At 40.1% G+C, this 18,591-nt stretch overlaps 1 protein-coding gene and 1 non-coding gene across 3 annotated transcripts; one reads left to right on the forward strand and one right to left on the reverse strand.

Annotated features, from left to right (window-relative positions):
• Positions 1-1,672: 1,672 nt before the first annotated feature.
• On the reverse strand, positions 1,673-11,998 carry ZNF322 (zinc finger protein 322). 2 transcript variants are annotated; one of them, XM_005902511.2, is made up of 3 exons: positions 11,852-11,998; positions 10,869-10,957; positions 1,673-3,666 (listed from the first exon to the last, which is right to left on the reverse strand). In XM_005902511.2, exon 3 carries the CDS (start codon positions 3,482-3,484, stop codon positions 2,276-2,278), a length of 1,209 nt encoding a protein of 402 aa, XP_005902573.1. In that variant the 5' UTR covers positions 3,485-3,666; positions 10,869-10,957; positions 11,852-11,998; the 3' UTR covers positions 1,673-2,275. The 2 variants fall into 2 exon arrangements, with proteins under 2 accessions (XP_005902573.1, XP_014335863.1); XM_014480377.2 differs by having other exon boundaries at positions 11,708-11,998.
• Positions 11,999-18,104: 6,106 nt separating this feature from the next.
• Positions 18,105-18,177, forward strand: TRNAA-AGC (transfer RNA alanine (anticodon AGC)). Its single transcript has one exon. It is a non-coding gene; the product is annotated as a tRNA-Ala (tRNA).
• Positions 18,178-18,591: the final 414 nt, after the last annotated feature.

Genomic DNA, 18,591 nt, shown 5'->3' on the forward strand with positions numbered 1-18,591 from the left:
AATTCCTTATCACTATGTTATATCCTCTGACCCTAAGATTATCAAGGTCACCAACCTGTCATCAGGATCAAAGCTTGGAGCCATACGCAAGGTGGCAGTCTAGCAGCTGGCCACCCCCATGAGTCCAAACACCAATGCTTCTAGAGTTCAGGATCTGCTAAGATGTATCAGAGGACCGCAAATATTTATTCACCAGTCTACAGTACCAAAGACTGTAGGACTCCTAAGTATTTATATTAAATGTCTTTTAATCTGAGGGAAGGGGGGAAAAAACCTCACAAGCATGCATTTATAGATCCCTGAATTAATTAGTGTTTCCAGAGAATGTTAAAGGTAATCATAATTATACTAAATTGGAGATAAGTGCCTATCCTGAAACCTCTGATGAATGCCAACTCCTTTTCCCTTCTAGCATTTAGAATCCTATTTTACAAGCCAAATGTACACCTTATATTGTGGTGACTTGTCTTTTCCCCAGAAATAAAAAAGTATTCTCTTTCCTTGGCAGAACCAAAATATATGAAAGGTATATCATTATGAGGCTTGGATTTACTATAAACAGGATGATGGAGTGGGGGGAAAAAGAAACATTACCAGCTTTTTAGTCAGGATTCTTAAAATTAGTCGTTTCTCCATTAATAACGCATCAGTATGTGTTTTACTCTGTGCTGACTCAGACTTGAGTCTGTCAGCCTTCCCTTAAACACTTTGCAAGGAGTTGATTGAGTATATCTTACCATTGAAAGAAACATGATAAATGAAGTCACAAAAATATGGCAACTAGCAAAATCATAATGATCATCCTGGAATTTGCACTTCTCTGTTGATAACAAACAAATCTCTAAAGCTGAAATTGCAAATACAAGTAATAGTCCAAAAGATATTTTAGGGCGAGGACTGAAGGTATGCCTCAATTCACACCAAGTAAAATGTTGAACATTCTGCCTTATTATGAGGTTGGTCCTCCAAAGGGGAAATTCTGGGGAGTGTTTTGATCTAGGATAACTACTCCCCAGTTGTTTAGTTCTTTTCACAACCAGCAGAAGGTTCCCATGCTGGTATCAACACACTAGTCCCTGTTCTACCGGAGAATTAGAAAATCAACAGAGGCAAAGTCAATGTACTTCTTTCCCCAACAGTAACACATGCCACACTTTCTATCTCAATTACAGTCCTTCCTTTTATTGGAGTTCCAAATTTTAAAAACTGAAAGTAAAGCAATCATTCAGTGGTTCAGATAAAAGAAAAGCATCTTTACCTGAGTTACCCATCAGGCCTACTCTGACCTGCTCTAGCTCTTCCCAGAAAACGTTTCTGGGAATCTAAACAAAACGGTTTGCATGTCGACTCCATTAAAAGTCATCTCTACTACAGGGGTCAACTAACTATGAGAACAGTTCTTCTCATACCTATTAAATGTACACAATCGAGTTAGACCTCTTTAGAGGTCTACAAAATGCTCTCCAGAGTAGTTTCTTTGGGGCCCAATAAGGTAGAGATTTCCTGCAAGGATTTTTTTTCCCCCCAGACTTAGGGTTATTTATAGGGTCTTTCACTTATACAAGTTCCCTGGTGTACAAGAACTGATCATTGACAGAAGTTTTTCTCATTCTGAGAATTCATAAGGTCCTTCATCAGATTTTTTTTTTTTTTATGGGGGTGGGGGTGGGGGTGGCGTGGGTTGCAAACCCAAGAAAGCTCTCCACTTAATGCTTTTGCCACATTCAAGGCAAATACACAAATTTTCACCTGTATGGCTTCTCTGATAGGTAATAAAGTCACAGTTATGTTAAGAGGCTTTTTTCACAACTGTTGGGGTTTCTTTCCAGTGGGGCTTTCTGATGTCCAATGAGGCGTGCATACTGTCTGAAGCACTGTTTCACAGGGCATTAAAAAAATATCATCCTCTGATCTGAATTCTCTTGGAATGAGGAGAGGTGAGCATTGCTAGATAGCTTTCTCACATTCACTGAACTTGTAAGTTTCCCACCTGTATAAATCCTCTTGTGGGTGATCAGACATGAGCTTGGACTGAGGTTTTCCAAAAACTCAGGGCATTTGTAAGGTTTCTCACTGGAGTGATTGATACAGTTCTATAAAGACAGCTCTCTGGTCAAACCATTTCTCAAGTTCCTACAACTGCAGATTTTCTGGTCCCCAATAAAGTCTGAGCTCTGAGGAAAGTCTGAGTTTGAGTTCTCCATCTTAAATGAGTTCTCTTACATTGTAAATACATCTTTTTTTTTTTTTAATGGTATAACAACTTCTTGTCTGGTCAAGACATCTGTGAGGCTTCTGATACATTGGGAGGGCTGAGCTCAAGACCTTTCTCAGCCACATTACAGATATATGGTTTTTCACCGAAGTGGATTGTCTGATGTTGAAGAAGGGCTGAGCTCTGATGAAAGCTTTTATCACAGACACTGTACTTATAATGCAACTCCTCTGTCTGAGTTCTCATTTTCTGTTGGGCAACGAAGTCCATGCCTAGGAGGAAGCCACTGTCACATGCAGACCACTGATGTGGTTTCTCTTCCATGTGAATTCTTTGATGCACAATAAGGTCTGAACTACAGCTGAAGCTCTTCTCATATTCAAGGCATTTAAAAGTGTGAGTGTGAGTTGCCTGGTGCCTGATGAGGTTGGCACTCCGGGTAAAACTTCTCATACATTCCAAGCATTTATACGGCTTCTCACCTGTGTGGACTCTCTGGTGTACAATAAGGTCTGATTTCTGGCCAAAGCATTTCTCACAGGCACCACACTTATAGGGCTTCTCCCCAGTATGTACTCTTTTATGAACAATGAAGGCTGACCGGTGTCGGTAACTTTTCTCACACTTATTACATTTGTAGGGTCTTTCACCAGTGTGAGTTCTCTGGTGGCTAATAAGATCGGATTTCCCACTAAAAGCTTTTTCACACTCCAGACACTTAAACGGTTTCTCACCCGTGTGAGTTCTTCGATGCCTTATGAGGTTTGTACTTCGGCTGAAGCATTTATCACACTCACTACACAGATAAGGTTTCTCGCCTGTATGGCTTCGCTGGTGGACAAGCAGATCAGAGCTCTGACCAAAATTCTTGCCACAGATATCACATGTATAGAATTTTTTACCTGCATGCGTTCTCTGGTGTCCTGAAAGGGCTAAGTGGTGCCAAAAGCTCTTCTCACATTTGCTACATTTATAAGGTTTCTCATAACTGTGGATCCTCTGATGTGAAATAAGATCTGAGCTTTGGATAAAGGTTTTCTCACACATATCACATCTATAAGGTTTCTCCCCAGTGTGGGTTCTCTCACACATAATAAGAGCTAAGTTTTCACAAAAGTTTTGCTCACGTTCAAGGCACTCGTATATCTGATCATCTATTTGAGTAATCTCATGCACATGAATAAAAATCTTTTTACCCTTCTGAGGGCATACATGATATATTTTCCTTTTTTGAGTTCTCTGATTATATCTCTCTTCTGAAGTGTACATTTTCTATGGCTCTCTCCTAGGGAGTTTTCCACTGGTCTTCCTGACCCATCATTTTCTTCACAGTCATTTTCTCGATAAGAACTTGAAAGATACATCTGTCTTAGGCCTTTCAGTCATGAGCAGTTCCTCTTTACAAGTTTCCAGCATCACATGCACTCGTTCCTTATGTGGTATTTACAACCCTGTTAGACAAAGAAGAAATATTATTTATATTTCCATAACTAAAATGCTCACAATTAAAATTGCTGTAGAAAAGACAGAATTTCTGCATCAAATTCCACAAGTGCTCTACGTTTTACAGGGGTTGACAGCAGTGGTTTTTCTCTAACTAAAACAAATCAGCAACACATACATGGAAAGTACCAGAAAGAATTGTTTCTTTAATCAACTCAAGTGATCTCAAAACCAGGATTCCTCCTCTTCCCTTGGTTCAACTGAGTAGTCAAGACATCTAATAACTAATATGCCTGCTCTTAAGGAAAACAACCCAAAAGGGACTATGAATACCTGTGCAGTCCTTTCTGTAGAACGTTTGGAAGGAAATGGTTAATGATTATTAGAATTCTCAGTGTAAAGAGAAAGAAAAGTTTCTCTTACTATCATCCTAGCTGTGTGATGTCTGGCAAGTTTCTTAATCACTCTGTAGCTAGTTTTTTCATTTATAAAATGGATGAATGATGGAAGTTAACCTCACATCATTGAGTTGAATAATAAGTTAATCAGTATTTCATGGTAAGCATTCTGTGTTAGCTCTTATAATAACTATTATGATAAAGGGATCTAAGATTCTGCTTTGATATGATCATAAGAGCACAAACCTTGCTCAAAAAGAAAAATGACTGTAGCTAAAAGCCTGGGCTTCAAATCTGTCTTTAATGCCAGGCTTTTCTTTGTACAGTGAAGAGATATGGAACAGGTTTTCTTGTTTTTAGAGGGATGCACATGTATGGAAATATCCAAAGATTGAGCATCTTAAAGAAGTCCTTATACACAGAAAGATCACAATTATATAATTCTCCTTTATAACATTATTGAAAAGGGCCCTGTGCTCAGAGTCTAACCACTCTACTCCTCCTCCCCAGTAAGGCAGACAATCACATCTTCAAATGACTGGGAGATTAAAAAGGAGAGACAGACAGAAGAGAGACATTGAGGTCTTGCTGTTGTTGTTGTTTAGTCACCAAGTCGTGTCCAAATCTTTTGCAACCCCATGGACTGTAGCCCACCAGGCTCCTCTGTCCATGCAATTTCTCAGGCAAGAATATGGAGTGGGTTGCTATTTGCTTCTCCAGGGGATCTTCCTGACCCAGGGACTGAACCCTTGTCTCCTGCATTGGCAGGCGGATTCTTTATTACTGAGCTTCCTGAGGTCTTTCTACTCAGGCCCTATCTTTTGTAGGGCTACACCACTAGATAAGTTAAACATTCAAGCCCAACAGGAAATACAGGAATATAGACTAACACTAAGGAAAACAATGGGCTGATTCAAGGGAGAAAAAGATAAAAGTAATAAGCTATTGTATTTATCAACTCGGAGAAGGCAATGGCAACCCACTCCAGTACTCTTGCCTGGAAATCCCATGGACGGAGGAGCCTGGTAGGCTGCAGTCCATGGGGTCGCTAAGAGTCAGACATGACTGAGCGACTTCACTTTCACTTTTCACTTTCATGCATTGGAGAAGGAAATGGCAACCCACTCCAGTGTTCTTGCCTGGAGAATCCCAGGGACAGCAGAGCCTGGTGGGCTGCCGTCTATGGGGCTGCAGAGTCGGACACAACTGAGGCAACTTAGCAGCAGCAGCATTTATCAACTACCAATGATATACTAAAGAAGAAACATGAGAAACAGAAGGGAAGAAACACCATTTTCCATATCCTTCACACTTATTCTTTTCAATGATCATTTCATGTTTGACCTTCTCATATATTCAAACCCCCTCCTCTGTCACCTAGGGAATAAAAACTGATGACTGTGCTTTCTATTTTATTGAGAAAAATCTAAGGAAGGAAAAAAACAAAAACACAAAAAACACTTGTACGTGCTCCCACCACAACAACCAACCTCTTCCAAGTGTGGTCATGCACTCCATCTTTCCTTCTGTTACCATGGATGACAAACTGCCCCCGCTCAATCTAAGGACAATCTGTTGGTCGGGGTACTGGATTCCACCCCCTTTTCACCACAAGGACATCACTCCTGCAATTCTGTCCTCTCTCTCCTGCAATACCAATTTGTTCTTTACTACTGAATCATACTAATCAGCAAACTAGCTGTTACCGCTCCTAAAACAAAAGCACCAACAAGAAACTTCTCTCAACCACTTCATCCTCAAGCTACTTTCACTTCTTTCTCTTTACAGCAAAATTCCTCAAAAGAAATCAATCTGTTCATTGTCTTTAATTCTTATCTTAAATCTTATCAAGGTTTCTGGAACATACTACAAATACTCACTTTCACTGCTCCAACAAAACTGCTCCTATTAGAACCTATAAGCCCCTAGGAAATCTGACTCCTAGCTACCCCTCTGACACACTTCCCTGCTCTTCTCATCTGTACTGTATGCCAGTCATCTTGCTCTCCTTGCTTTTGTTCAAACAATCCAGGTTCACTTCCATTTCAAGGTCTTTATGCTTGTAAGTCTCTCCCTGCTAAAGTGCTCATCCTCAAGATCTTCAAGGTTCCCTTTCTCATCTCACTCTAATCTTTGATAAATTGTCATATTCTCATTAAAGCCATAACTGACCATCCTATTTTAAATTATGACACATCTCCATCCCAGATGACCCACACATGCAACACCCCTCCTCTCGTTTCATGTCTTATTTTTCTCTGGACAATGTAAGCCCCTTAAAGGACAAGGATTTTAGTTCATTTCATTTGTTGCTGTTTCTCTAGCACCTGTGACAGTGTCTGGCACAGAGCAAGTATGTTCACATATAATGAGGTACTCTGTAGCTGTGAAACAGGATGAAGGTTACTTTTCTGAACTGATGTGGGGCAGTTTTCAGGATAAACTGTAAATTTTAGAAAGCACTGGTGTAAAACAGTATGCTATATTTTCTGTAAGAATGAAGTAGAACTTAAAAAATTACACATGGATCTATGCATTTGGTCAAAAAGAAACTCAGAAAAGACAGAACTAATGAGTTTGGTTATTATAAGGCAGATGGAAATGGGATCAAAAGGACAGGAAAGTGAAACTGGTAGCAAAGGGTGAAGGAAAGAGAATCATACGCTTCTTTAGTACATATTTTTGTAAAAACACACATTTTAACTTTTTAAACTGTTACATTTCACATATTCAATAAATAAACAGAAAAGCTAGGGGAGAAAATAATTAAAATAGAATTCAAATAAAATTCAAATAAAAACAAAGAAGTCTGTATTTCAAATTAATAATAAAACCACCCAGGAGGGAAATAACTCAAAAAATTCTGCAATACAGTATTAGAATTATATAAACTCAAACTAAAGATAAATAGAACTACAAACAATTACTGAACTATAATTAGTAGGAGTTTTCCCCCATGTTGGTAAAGGTTCACTACTTAATGCACAGACTAGGAATGACAAAATAAGTAAATATAAAGGCAAGCAGATGTCTCACTGTCAGACAAGGGAGTCAGAAACATAGAAAAGCGAAAGGCTAGAATGAACTCTGTATCTACAGTGTTTAACTGGAATTACAAGTATCAGTGGGAAGTCAAAGTTTTGAAGTATACACAGAGAAAACAGAAATGTTAAAGTATTTTTCTTTTTGGTCTCCTAATGTCTGCTGAGAGATCACAGAAACAATGAAATCCCAGTAGTAATCAGCATACCAAGCACTCAGATTTTGGTTTCTAAACACCATTTCCCACTGAAAGTAACCAGGGCTCACTGGAGAAATGGCTAATTTCAGGGTTTAGAAAGTACACAATGAACCTGGTACATCTTGTTGTTCCAGAAAACAAGGAAGTGCTCAAAGAGTGGTGATAATATGCTAAGAGGACCAGAAGCCTCACTGAAGGGGCTGCCACTACACAAATCTGCAACAAACAACATCAAAATAAATACTGACAGTAATAAATTAGTAATACAGTAAGAATCGATGAATCCATACTCATTTAAAAAGTGAATATAAAAGGGAGAAGGGAAAGTTTTTTCCTTTATTAAAGAAGCCAACAATTAAATGTAGACGAAATGATGGAATTAAAAACATCACATGTCTAATCAAAAGAAGAGCAACAATTGTTTCAGGCAAAAATACAGTGGATAAAAAGTTTTGAGAATCAGGATATTTACACAATCAGAATATATCTCCCCACTAGACATTTAATAATTACAAAGACAAAAAAAAAGTAATTTCACAGAAACCTGGAAGATGCCATCTTAACTAATGATCAGTTAACGTCATCAATAACAAGATAAAAAATTGTCTCCTAATATGATACAAAGAGAGGAACAGAACATTAAACATTGTAACCTGAATCTCATCAGGAGGAAACTCTAGACAAAGCAAAATTGAAGGAAATTCTGCCAAATAAATGGCTTAAACTTAAAAAAAAAAAGTCAAAGTTATGGAAGACAAAATCTGAGGATATGTTCCACAATAAAGACATGACAATCAAAGGAAACGGGTGATGGTGGATTGGATCTTGGACAACAAAAATAACTCTTCTTTTCCTAAAATGACATTAGTGGAACAACTGGCTAAACTCTAATAATGTCTCAAGATCAGATAATAGTATTATATGAAAGTTAATTTCCTAACTTTGATAACTGTAATGATAATAAAAGAGAATAGACTTGTTTTTAGGGAATAAAAAATTAAGTATTTAAGACAGGCTTTTTCAACTAGCATTCTGGGAAAGAATGAAGCCCTATGGAAAATGATTTGAGTAACTATTTTTTTAATTCTCTCAAAGATGCATATAGCTAGCAGCACTACATGGGAGAGAAGTTAATTCATTAAATACCTATGACTTTAGGCTTTCATTCTCTTAGGATTTTAGGGCTTAGCATGTCTTAGGACTTTAGGACTTAATTCTCTCATCATTTGAGATGAGGCATTATGTTTGTAACTTACTCTCACAAGGTTCAGAAAAAAAATGTACACAGAGGTACATGTATGTACAGAGAGTAAGTAGACAGACTCATAAAATAAATACAGTAAAATGTTAACATTTAGGGACTGTGGGTGAAGGGTGTATGAGCATTCTTATATTATTTTACAACTTTTTGTAAATATGAAATTATTTCAAAATTTAAATGTATCTTATCTTGCGTTTTAAAAACATGGGAGCTGAGAGTTGGTATACTATGCTAGCTGAAGTTGAATGTTCAAACCCTGGAATCAGATTTTGGTTCGAATTCCCACTATGTTCTTTTGTAGCTATGAGAACTTGGGTAAGTTACTTCCTTTAGCTTTCATTTCCCTTTTGATAAAATAAGGAAAATACTATTACATGTCTTAAGGAGTTGCCATGAGAACTAGGATACTGTCAATAAAGGACCTGGCTCAGGACCTAGGTGCTCAATTAATAGATGCTCAGTAAATGGCAGGTTCTATTATTTTCTTAATTCCATCTTCAGGGTCACAAAAACCCTACCATTTCTTGAGGTCATCCTCTGTGTCTGTGCCTGTCTTTTACACACAGCCTTGTTCAAAATGCATTAAAATAATTAACTAAATAATAAATAATGAAATGACTCAATCAGTTAATGATTAATATGAAGATTATGCAAAAACTAGAAAAAAAAAATTTACAGAGAAATGTTAGAAGGAAAAGGAAGGCTTCAGAATCACAGCTATGTAAAACTTTGGAGTCATGCATACAGCTACTATAAGACAGTGGCTTTCCAGGAGTTCTATCTTATTAAAATGTGTACTACTGTTAAGGTCAATAGGAGAGTTAGAGTATAAACACAATTCTGAGCGTGGTCATAGCCTGGTAAATGAAGTATAATATTCCTTAATTTTATCAGTTCAGAGTGTATATTTGCCCTAAACAGCCAATAATTTGTAGGGCACCAATGAAAAAAATTAAAAATAAGGAAACCATTTTCTTATACATATTTGAGTCTTTAAGATGGATGTCAGCACCTAGAAAATAATATACAGTCTGGCTGTCAAAATTTAAAGTAAATCATGATACTTCCCCACTGAAAAATACTGTAACTGTTTCTACCACACTAACAATAAAACCTAAGATTCTCACTATACCACCTAACATAGTTTTTCTGCCTCCCATAACACATCAGAATCTTTACACTTGCTTTATCTACCTAGAATGCTTTTCACCCAAGGAGTTTGCTCCTTTATTTGACTCAAGTCTCTGAAAATTATTTCCTCAAAAAGAGGCACATCTTGGCAACTTTAACTAAAATAGTTATGTCCCCTTAGCATGTATTATTTCTCTCCAGAGCACTTATCATCCAACTTTGTGGTATTTTATATCTGTTCATTTGTTTCTCTCTCCTATTAGAATATAACTTTCATTATGGTTAGGACTTAAGTCTTTTGTTCATTGCAATATTCCTAGTGTCTAGAATATGTCTGTTGAATGAATGAAAAATATGAATGAATATCAGAACCAAAAAAGAGTCATCATTATCCTCTAAGCCTCAGTAGCAATCTAGGCTAGGCTAACAGCCCTGGCTGTTTCAAATGGCAAACCAAAATATATCCTTCAAGTCTCAGCTTCAGAGTACCCTATGCTAAGAGGTTTCTCTTATCTCATTCTAGGAAAAGACTGGTTCTCACTTCATGGCTAGGATTGGAGTGCACAGAACAGGCAGGCTGGCGGTAAAAGTCCAAGCAGACAGGCTGAGTGTAGAACTTCAAAGACCAAGGCCATCCTTACAGTTAAAGGATGTATGGGACAAGCAGATTAAAGTCAATAAAGCACTATCTATTAATGCTTAATGTATCAGTCCCCAGGCTAGGGATTATCTCATTTATTTTTCAATGATTACATGGATTATCTCATTTCATCTTTCCAAGATTGTAAAATAGGTATTATGAGGAATGTTTGTACCTTACAGATAGAAAAATGATACTCGGGGCAGTTAAATAACTAAGAACTCACAGCTAGTAAATAGCAGAGCCAGGATGTAAATATCCATCCTCTGACTCCAGGGCCTGCATTAAGTATACTGTCTTTTGGGGGCTGCAAATCAATCATGAAGGAATAATTAAAAGCCTATGGTGAATAAGCATGTTGGAAAGGAGTAGAAAATACACTAACATTGGTAGGCAGGGTTACCTCAGGAGCTAAGAAAGGGTCATGATCTTCTTTCCAAGTATCTTCTCCCATTTCTTCTTGTTCTCCTCCAGTTTCCCTCACGTGTCCCCTAAAACTCCACCATTTATATGGAAACACAGTTTGCTATGCTACTTACCGTAACAAGAAAGACTCAAGACTGTCTTCCTTTTGGCTCCAAAAGGTCTCCAGTCCACAGTTATTAACAATACTCAATTCTTGCCTCTCCTGGAGGAAAAGTCAAAAATGTAGTTTTCTGGCGCTGGACATCTAAAAATCGGTTCCCTTTACTTCCCAGTCTGGTCAATATCTTTCAATCATAACTTACCTCTTCCCACCTCTCCTCACATTGTTTTCTCCCAGAGAGCTCCAGACAAAATATTGAGAGTCCTTCTGGGTAATGACTAACTTCATAATAAAGCCCTGAATCCTGTTCTACTTGTTTCAATTTTTCGCCTCTGCTAAGCGTATTATCTTCACTTAGATCAATGACCCATTCTTCTACCACTATAAACCTCCAGATGCAGTTGACAAGTGCATATGACAAAGTTGTATATAATGTCGGTTTCCAATAATAATTATGGGATGATTAAACCAGATTCTTCTGCATACAGACTAGATGAAACATAACCGATCTCTGCCTTAAAGATGGGGATGGGTGGTGGGTGGAGAACTCCATTCAACGTCCTTGTTTTTTTTTTTCCCCAGAGTGCAAGATAAAGATCGCTTTAAAAAGTACCCGGCAGTGTTTACTATTATTATCTCCAGGAACCATAGTACTATGCTTCTCTTCTTTCAACTTTTCATTGACCACCTTTCAGTCCGCCCTCAGGGGGTTTCAGATCCTGCATCGTCGAGAGGAACAGAGGCTGCTCCTATCAGGCAGAGGCCGAGGGGTCTCCAGTCCCGCCGAACCCCTCCACATATCCCTGGGCCTCGCAGGCCATGCCCCTCCCAAGCCCCGCGGGCCGCGCTTACCCCGGCTGCAGCCGGCGCCGCCCCTCTGCCTGGGAGGGCACTTCCGGTTACTCTCCGGACACTCGGGGTTTGGCTTTCCCTGCGGCCGCAGGCTTCGGAGGGTGAACCTAAGGGCCCACCTTCGGGAAAAGAAGGAAAGCAAACCTGGGAGGCCGACGAGAGCCAGGAGCATCCTTCTTTGCGCGGCTCGGCGAGGGTAGCTGGGGCCAGGCCATCCAGTGTGCGATTTAAGGGCCAACAAGGCCAGCTAGCTTCCCGAGCCCTTTCAGCCTGGCTGGGAAGCGGCCGGCGCAGCCCCGCCCCCAAGAATCACATGATCTCCCCGGTTCCGAGACCAGGGCGCTCCATCCCCGGCTTCTGGGCCAATAGGGACCGAGCCTTTGAAATGGGGGGCGGGGCCCTGGGGCGCCTGCGCTCCAGGGACCGTGGTGTTCCGGGGGCGGAGCTGAAGAGGACTGTACTTAAGGGTACTTTCTGATTCTGCGGAGGTATGCAGGGTGACTAGAGGACCCCACTGCCAGCTTGTCTAGGAAGAAGCAACCCTGTGTATATTACAGTTTCCGACTTCTGTTCTCTTTCTTCAAGGCTGTTGAAAGAGAACTGTAGGCCAGAGTAGCGTCACAAGAGATGGACGCCTCCGACCCTGGGGAAAACACCCGGGAAGGATCTGAAAGAAATCGAGGCTCCCAAAGCACAGTGGAAGCGTTCCGTCACCTAAGATGTGGCCAGAGAGATGGATAAAATGCTTTAAAGAGGGGGTAGTGTTGGCTTTTTGTGGGTACAGGAAACTGCAGAGGAGGATAGATCTGCTGTGATTGTAGGATGTTTCCCAGTCCTTTATGATTGTCTCCAGGGCTGCAATCAACTTAAGTAATCACATGTTTGGGCTGGAGCAGAAATGAGTTTTCTTTCAGATTGAAGTAAATGTATCTATATCTACATCTCCCCCTGCTCAGTTGTTCAATGAAAAAAAGTTTCGTAAAAGCCCTCAGACATCAAAGGGGAAGGATGAATACTGGGAATATAGAGAACAAAGACTTGAACTGGGAGAACAATACTGAGATTAGGGAGTGATGAGAGCATCATCAGTGTCTTAACACTCTTCAGTTCAGTTCAGTCGTTCAGTTGTGTCCCACTGTTTGCAACCCCATGGACTGCAACACACCAGGCTTCTCTGTCCATCACCAACTCCTGGAGTTTACTCAAACTCGTATCCGCTGAGTCCGTGGTGATGCCATCCAGCCATCTCATCCTCTGTCATCCCCTTCTCCTCCCGCCTTCAGTCTTTCTCAGAATCAAGGTCTTTTCCAATGAGTCAGTTCTTCACATCAAGTGGCTGAAGTATGGAGCTTCAGCTTCAGCATCAGTCTTTCCAATGAATATTCAGGACTGATTTCCTTTAGGATGGACTGGTTAGACCTCCTTGCAGTCCAAGGGACTCTCAAGAGTCTACTCCAGCACCACAGTTCAAAACCATCAATTCTTTGGTGCTCAGCTTTCCTGATAGTCCAGCTTTCATATCCATACATGACTACTGGAAAAACCATAGTTTTGACTAGATGGACCTTTGCTAGCAAAGTAGTTACTCTGCTTTTTAATATGCTGTCTAGGTTGGTCATAACTTTTCTTCCAAGGAACAAGCATCTTTTAATTTCATGGCTGCAGTCACCATCTGCAGTGATTTTGGAGCCCCCAAAATAAAGCTGCCCCAAAATGAACACTGTTTCCACTGATTTCCCATCTATTTACTGTGAAATGATGGGACCAGATGCCATGATCTTAGTTTTCTGAATGTTGACTTTTAAGCCAACTTTTTCACTCTCCTCTTTCACTTTCATCAAGAGGCTTTTTAGTTCTTCACGTTCTGCCATAAGGGTGGTATCATCTGCATATCTGACGTTATTGATATTTCTCCTGGCAATCTTGATTCCAGCTTGTGCTTCATTCGGTCCATCATTTCTCATAATGTACTCTGCATAGAAGTTAAATAAGCAGGGTGACAATATATAACCTTGACATACTCCTTTCTGGATTTGGAACCAGTCTGTTTTTCCATGTCCAGTTCTCACTGTTGCTTCTTGACCTGCATACAGATTTCTCCGGAGGCGGGTCAGGTGGTCTGGTATTTCCATCTCTTTAAGGATTTTCCACAGCTTGTTGTGATCCACACAGTCAAAGACTTTGGCATAGTCAATAAAGCAGAAGTAGATGTTTTTCTGGAACTCTCGCTTTTTCGGTGATCCAACGGATGTTAGCCATTTGTCGCTAGAGCGACTTTGAGGAGGCCAAGGGCAAATGAGAAGCCACAGCAAGACAGTAGGAGGGGCGAAATCATGTTTAGAATCAAACCCCATACCCTCCAGAGACACTGAGAGGGCTCAAACATACCTTAACACTCTTACGTTCAAGATAAACTAATTATGTTCCTAATTCTGGAATTCTTCCCCAGAGGAGCTACAACTTAGTTTTATGTTTGTTTTTAATGAAAATTTCTAAGGAAGGCCCAAATATTCTATACAGAGCCTTTTTAATATTTGAAATCATTTTTAATAACTTCAGAGTATGTGATATATTCCAGATGTTGTTCTCATTTTACATGTATTATCTCATTATTGTGTTGAGTCACTAAATCACATCCAACTCTTTTGCTATCCCCAAGGACTATAGCCCGCCAGGCTCCTCTGTCCATGGAGTTTCCCAGGCAAGAATAGTGGAGTGGGTCGCCATTTACTTCTCCAGGGGATCTTGCTGCACCCAGGGATGGAACCCATGTTTCTTGCATTGTAGGCAGATTCTTTACCACTGAGCCACCAGCACCTCCTAGTATCTGTTTAACTTGTAACAAAAATTCTATAAGATGTTTGTTATTATTTTTATCTTAGGAGGAAACTGGTGCAGGAAGAGATTGAGTAACTTGTCCAGGATCACACACTTAGTAACTAGGGAAGCTGAAATATGAACAGTCATACCAGAGCCTGTGCTTGCCAGGATTGTATTATATGGCTACATCAATAGTAGTGATTTTGTTGTAGTAAAATTTTGAATTCTGATCTCTGCATTGTGTATAGGAAGGTCTCAGTAAGTGTTGAATTGAACTCTGTAGCTTTTTCTTTAAAGATGCATTGACCCAAGCAAAGTGCTCATTTTATTCATTGTTTCATTTACTCAACAGATGTTTGTTGAACACTTCCAACTCACCAGACAGTAGGCTGAATGTTAGGAATTTAAAGGTGGGAAAGACTCAGTTCCGTTCCTCTGAGGCTTCACAGCACCAGGTGTCACATGGTGTGACAAAGGTAGAAGTTACATGAATTAGTCTGGGAACAGGAAGAGGGCGCACTTATTTGAGAAAGGGTCAGAAATGACTCTGTACAACGTGGGACTTGAGGTGAAGCTTGAAGATTAGAAGGAAGGAGTTGAAGATGGGGTTGGAATGGAGGATGGGAAATAGGTCAGAGATTTTCTAATGTGATTTCAACTCATGAATTTTATCTTGTAGGAAATGGGAACCCATTCATAAAATAGTTCAGTTATCCCCAAACTTAAAATCTTTAAAAAGTATGATTTTGTTTTAGTTTTAAATACAGAGAGTGGCAAAGCAGGAAGCCTGGAAACCAAGATAAAGAATAAGAAGGAGCAGCCAGCAAATTAGGTAAATGAACAAAAATAGGTCATGACAATCAAGGGAGAATTTCAATTAAAAGGTTGTTGAGAACAATGTCAAATATTCTGAAAGATACTGGATGAGATAGCACCAAAGATTATTGGATAAGGTTTACATGATAATTACTATCTTCTAGGTACCGTTTTAAGCACTTTATAGTATTAGCTCTGGAGAAGGCAATGGCACCCCACTCTAGTACTCTTGCCTTGAAAATCCCATGGATAGAGGAGCCTGGTGGGCTGCAGTCCAAGGGGTCGCCGAGAGTTGGACACGACCAAGTGACTTCCTACTTTCACTTTCCACTTTCATGCATTGGAGAAGGAAATGGCAACCCACTCCAGTGTTCTTGCTTGGAGAATCCCAGGGACGGGGGAGCCTGGTGGGCTGCTGTCTATGGGGTCGCACAGAGTTGGACACGGCTGAAGCGACTTAGCAGCAGCAGCAGCAGTATTAGCTCACTTAATCATGCAACAACCCTATGTGTTTTAGTCCTTACAATAAGCCCCTGTTATAAATGAGGACGATGAGGTACAAAATTTGGGCAAAATCATGCAGTTGATAAGAAGTAGAATGGGGATTTAAATTCTGGGGGATATGGCTTCTAAGTCCGTGCTTGTTACCACTACTCTATTCTATCTCTCTAAAGCGGCTCTGTGGAGTTTAGGAAAAAAGAGGTTTTCATCTTTAGTAAGGGAAGTTTCTGTGGAGTGTGGTGGAAAGGGAAATAGAGAATACAGGCAGTATCATCATCTTCTGAAACATCTTTCAGAAGCTTCGCTATGAAGATGAACAAAGACCATCTCTAGCATAGAACATAGGACTTAAACATCGGGCAGGGCCTGAGGCTTCAGGGTGCAGGAGATTTTAATATGTTGTTAAAGGATAAAAGTCAGTAGAGAGGTTGAGGATTCAGGAAAAGGGTATTTGATGTAGAGAGGCCACTTAGGAGACAGGAAAAGCTGGCGACTGCAGTACAAAGAGGAATTACTCACTGCAGTACAAAGAGGAATTAGACTTGAACAGAAGGTATCAGAGATCAAAGCAGAGAAATGTATCTGTATTGCTTTGGTCTTGTTCAGAAATGATTAAGTCCAAATTAAAAACCAGTAACCTGACCTGCCTCCTGAGAAATCTGTATACAAGTCAAGAAGCAACAGTGAGAACTGGATGTGGAACAACAGACTGGTTCCAAATAAGAAAAGGAGTACCCCAAGGCTGTATAGTGTCACCCTGCTTATGTAACTTACATGCAGAGTACATCATGAGATATGCTGGACTGGATGAAGCTGCTGGAATCAAGATTGCCAGGAGAAATATCAATAACCTTAAATATGCAGATGACACCACCTTTATGGCAGAACGTGAAGAACTAAAAAGCCTCTTGATGAAAGTGAAAGAGGAGAGTGAAAAACTTGGCTTAAAAGTCAGTATTCAGAAAACTAAAATCATGGCATCTGGTCCCATCACTTCATGGCAAATAGATGGGGAAAAAGTGGAAACTGTGAGAGACTTTATTTTGGGGGGCTCCAAAATCACTACAGATGGTTACTGCAGCCATGAAATTAAAAGATGCTTGCTCCTTGGAAGAAAAGTTATGACCAACCTAGAGAGCATATTAAAAAGCAGAGACATTATTTTGCCAACAAATGTCCATCTAGTGAAAACTATGGTTTTTCCAGTAGTCATGTATGGATGTGAGAGTTGGACTATAAAGAAAGCTGAGTGCTGAAGAATTAATGCTTTTGAACTGTGGTGTTGGATAAGACTCTTGAGAGTCCCTTGGACAGCAAGGAGGTCCAACCAGTCAATCCTAACGGAAATCAGTCCTGAATATTCCTTGGAAGGACTGATGCTGAAGCTGAAGCTCCATACTTTGGCCACATGATGTGAAGAACTGACTCACTGGAAAAGACCTTGATTTGGGAAACATTGAAGGTGGGAGGAGAAGGGGACAACAGAGGATGAGATGGTTGTATGGCATCACTGACTCGATGGACATGAGTTTAAGCAAGCTCCAGGAGTTGGTGATGGACAGGGAAGCCTGGTGTGCTGCAGTCCATGGGGTCACAAGGAGTTGGACATGACTGAGCAACTGAACTGACTGACTGACTGAATTAATGTATTTTTAGAAAATAAATCACCATGTTTATGCTTCAACAATGTTAATAGGATAGCATTGCTGTTTTTTACCTCCTGATTTCCTAGGGTATCTCAGATTTTTCCACTGTAGTATAACCAAACAAGAGGAGAATGAACAAATGCCTCAAAATGGCTTCTCACAGTTGTAAAATTCATTTGGGTGTCTCATGTATCATTAAAATTTATGCAGTTTGCAGTCTAACCTACGGTCTATTTGGGCACTGGAAATAGGAAATTTTTAAAAAAATTGTTCCTATCATTAATAAATCATAGTTGAAAATGAAATAGATATTTGCTTAGTTCATGAAAAATCTGTGAGACAAATTACTAATTTCCTCCCCCACATTCATGGTACTAACACCAGTCAGTGGTGACTTTTCTTTTCCACTTTACAAAACTTAAGCTCAGGTATCTTACAATACCCACTGTCTGTCAGTCAATCAAGATGGATTTTGCTTTGCTATCCCTGTGCATGAGACAGTCAGTTCAGTCTTAAGGACCTTGAAATTTTCTGAAGTTCAGGCTGCTCAGAAGAGTAAATACAGTGGGGATGGTACTCTGAAAAGCTAGAGGAAAAAACATAAGTATGAAGGTGGGGAATTAGCTCAAGTGGTAGAGCGCTCGCTTAGCATGTGAGAGGTAGTGGGATCGATGCCCACATTCTCCAGTTTTGGCTCCTTCAACTAAGGAGCTCCAGCTGACAACCACAAATCTTGCAACATATACAAATAAATGAGAAAAGTAGACACACTTTTCACTCTCCTTGGGCAAGGATAAGACTGGTTCTACTGTCCTTTTGGTATGTGTATCTACTCAGTGCAGTCAGCCAGTTGTGTCCAACTCTTTGTGACCCCATAGAATGCAGCACGCCAGGCTTCCCCGTCCATCACCAACTCCTGGAGCTTGCTCAAACTCATGTCCATCGAGTCAGTGATGCCATCCAACCATCTAAGCCTCTGTTATCCCCTTCTCCCACCTTTGATCTTTCCCAGAATTAGGGTCTTTTCCAACAAGTCAGTTCCTCACATTAGGTGGCCAAAGAATTGGAGTTTCAGCTTCAGCATCAGTCCTTCCAATGAAT

The sequence above is a fragment of the Bos mutus genome, chromosome 23 (assembly GCF_027580195.1).
Source record: "Bos mutus isolate GX-2022 chromosome 23, NWIPB_WYAK_1.1, whole genome shotgun sequence".
NCBI classification, from domain to species: Eukaryota; Metazoa; Chordata; class Mammalia; order Artiodactyla; family Bovidae; genus Bos; species Bos mutus.

Coding starts and splice junctions, on each gene's coding strand:
- ZNF322 (XM_005902511.2), bottom strand. CDS start 3,484: ATGTACACTTCAGAAGAGAGATATAATCAGAGAACTCAAAAAAGGAAA.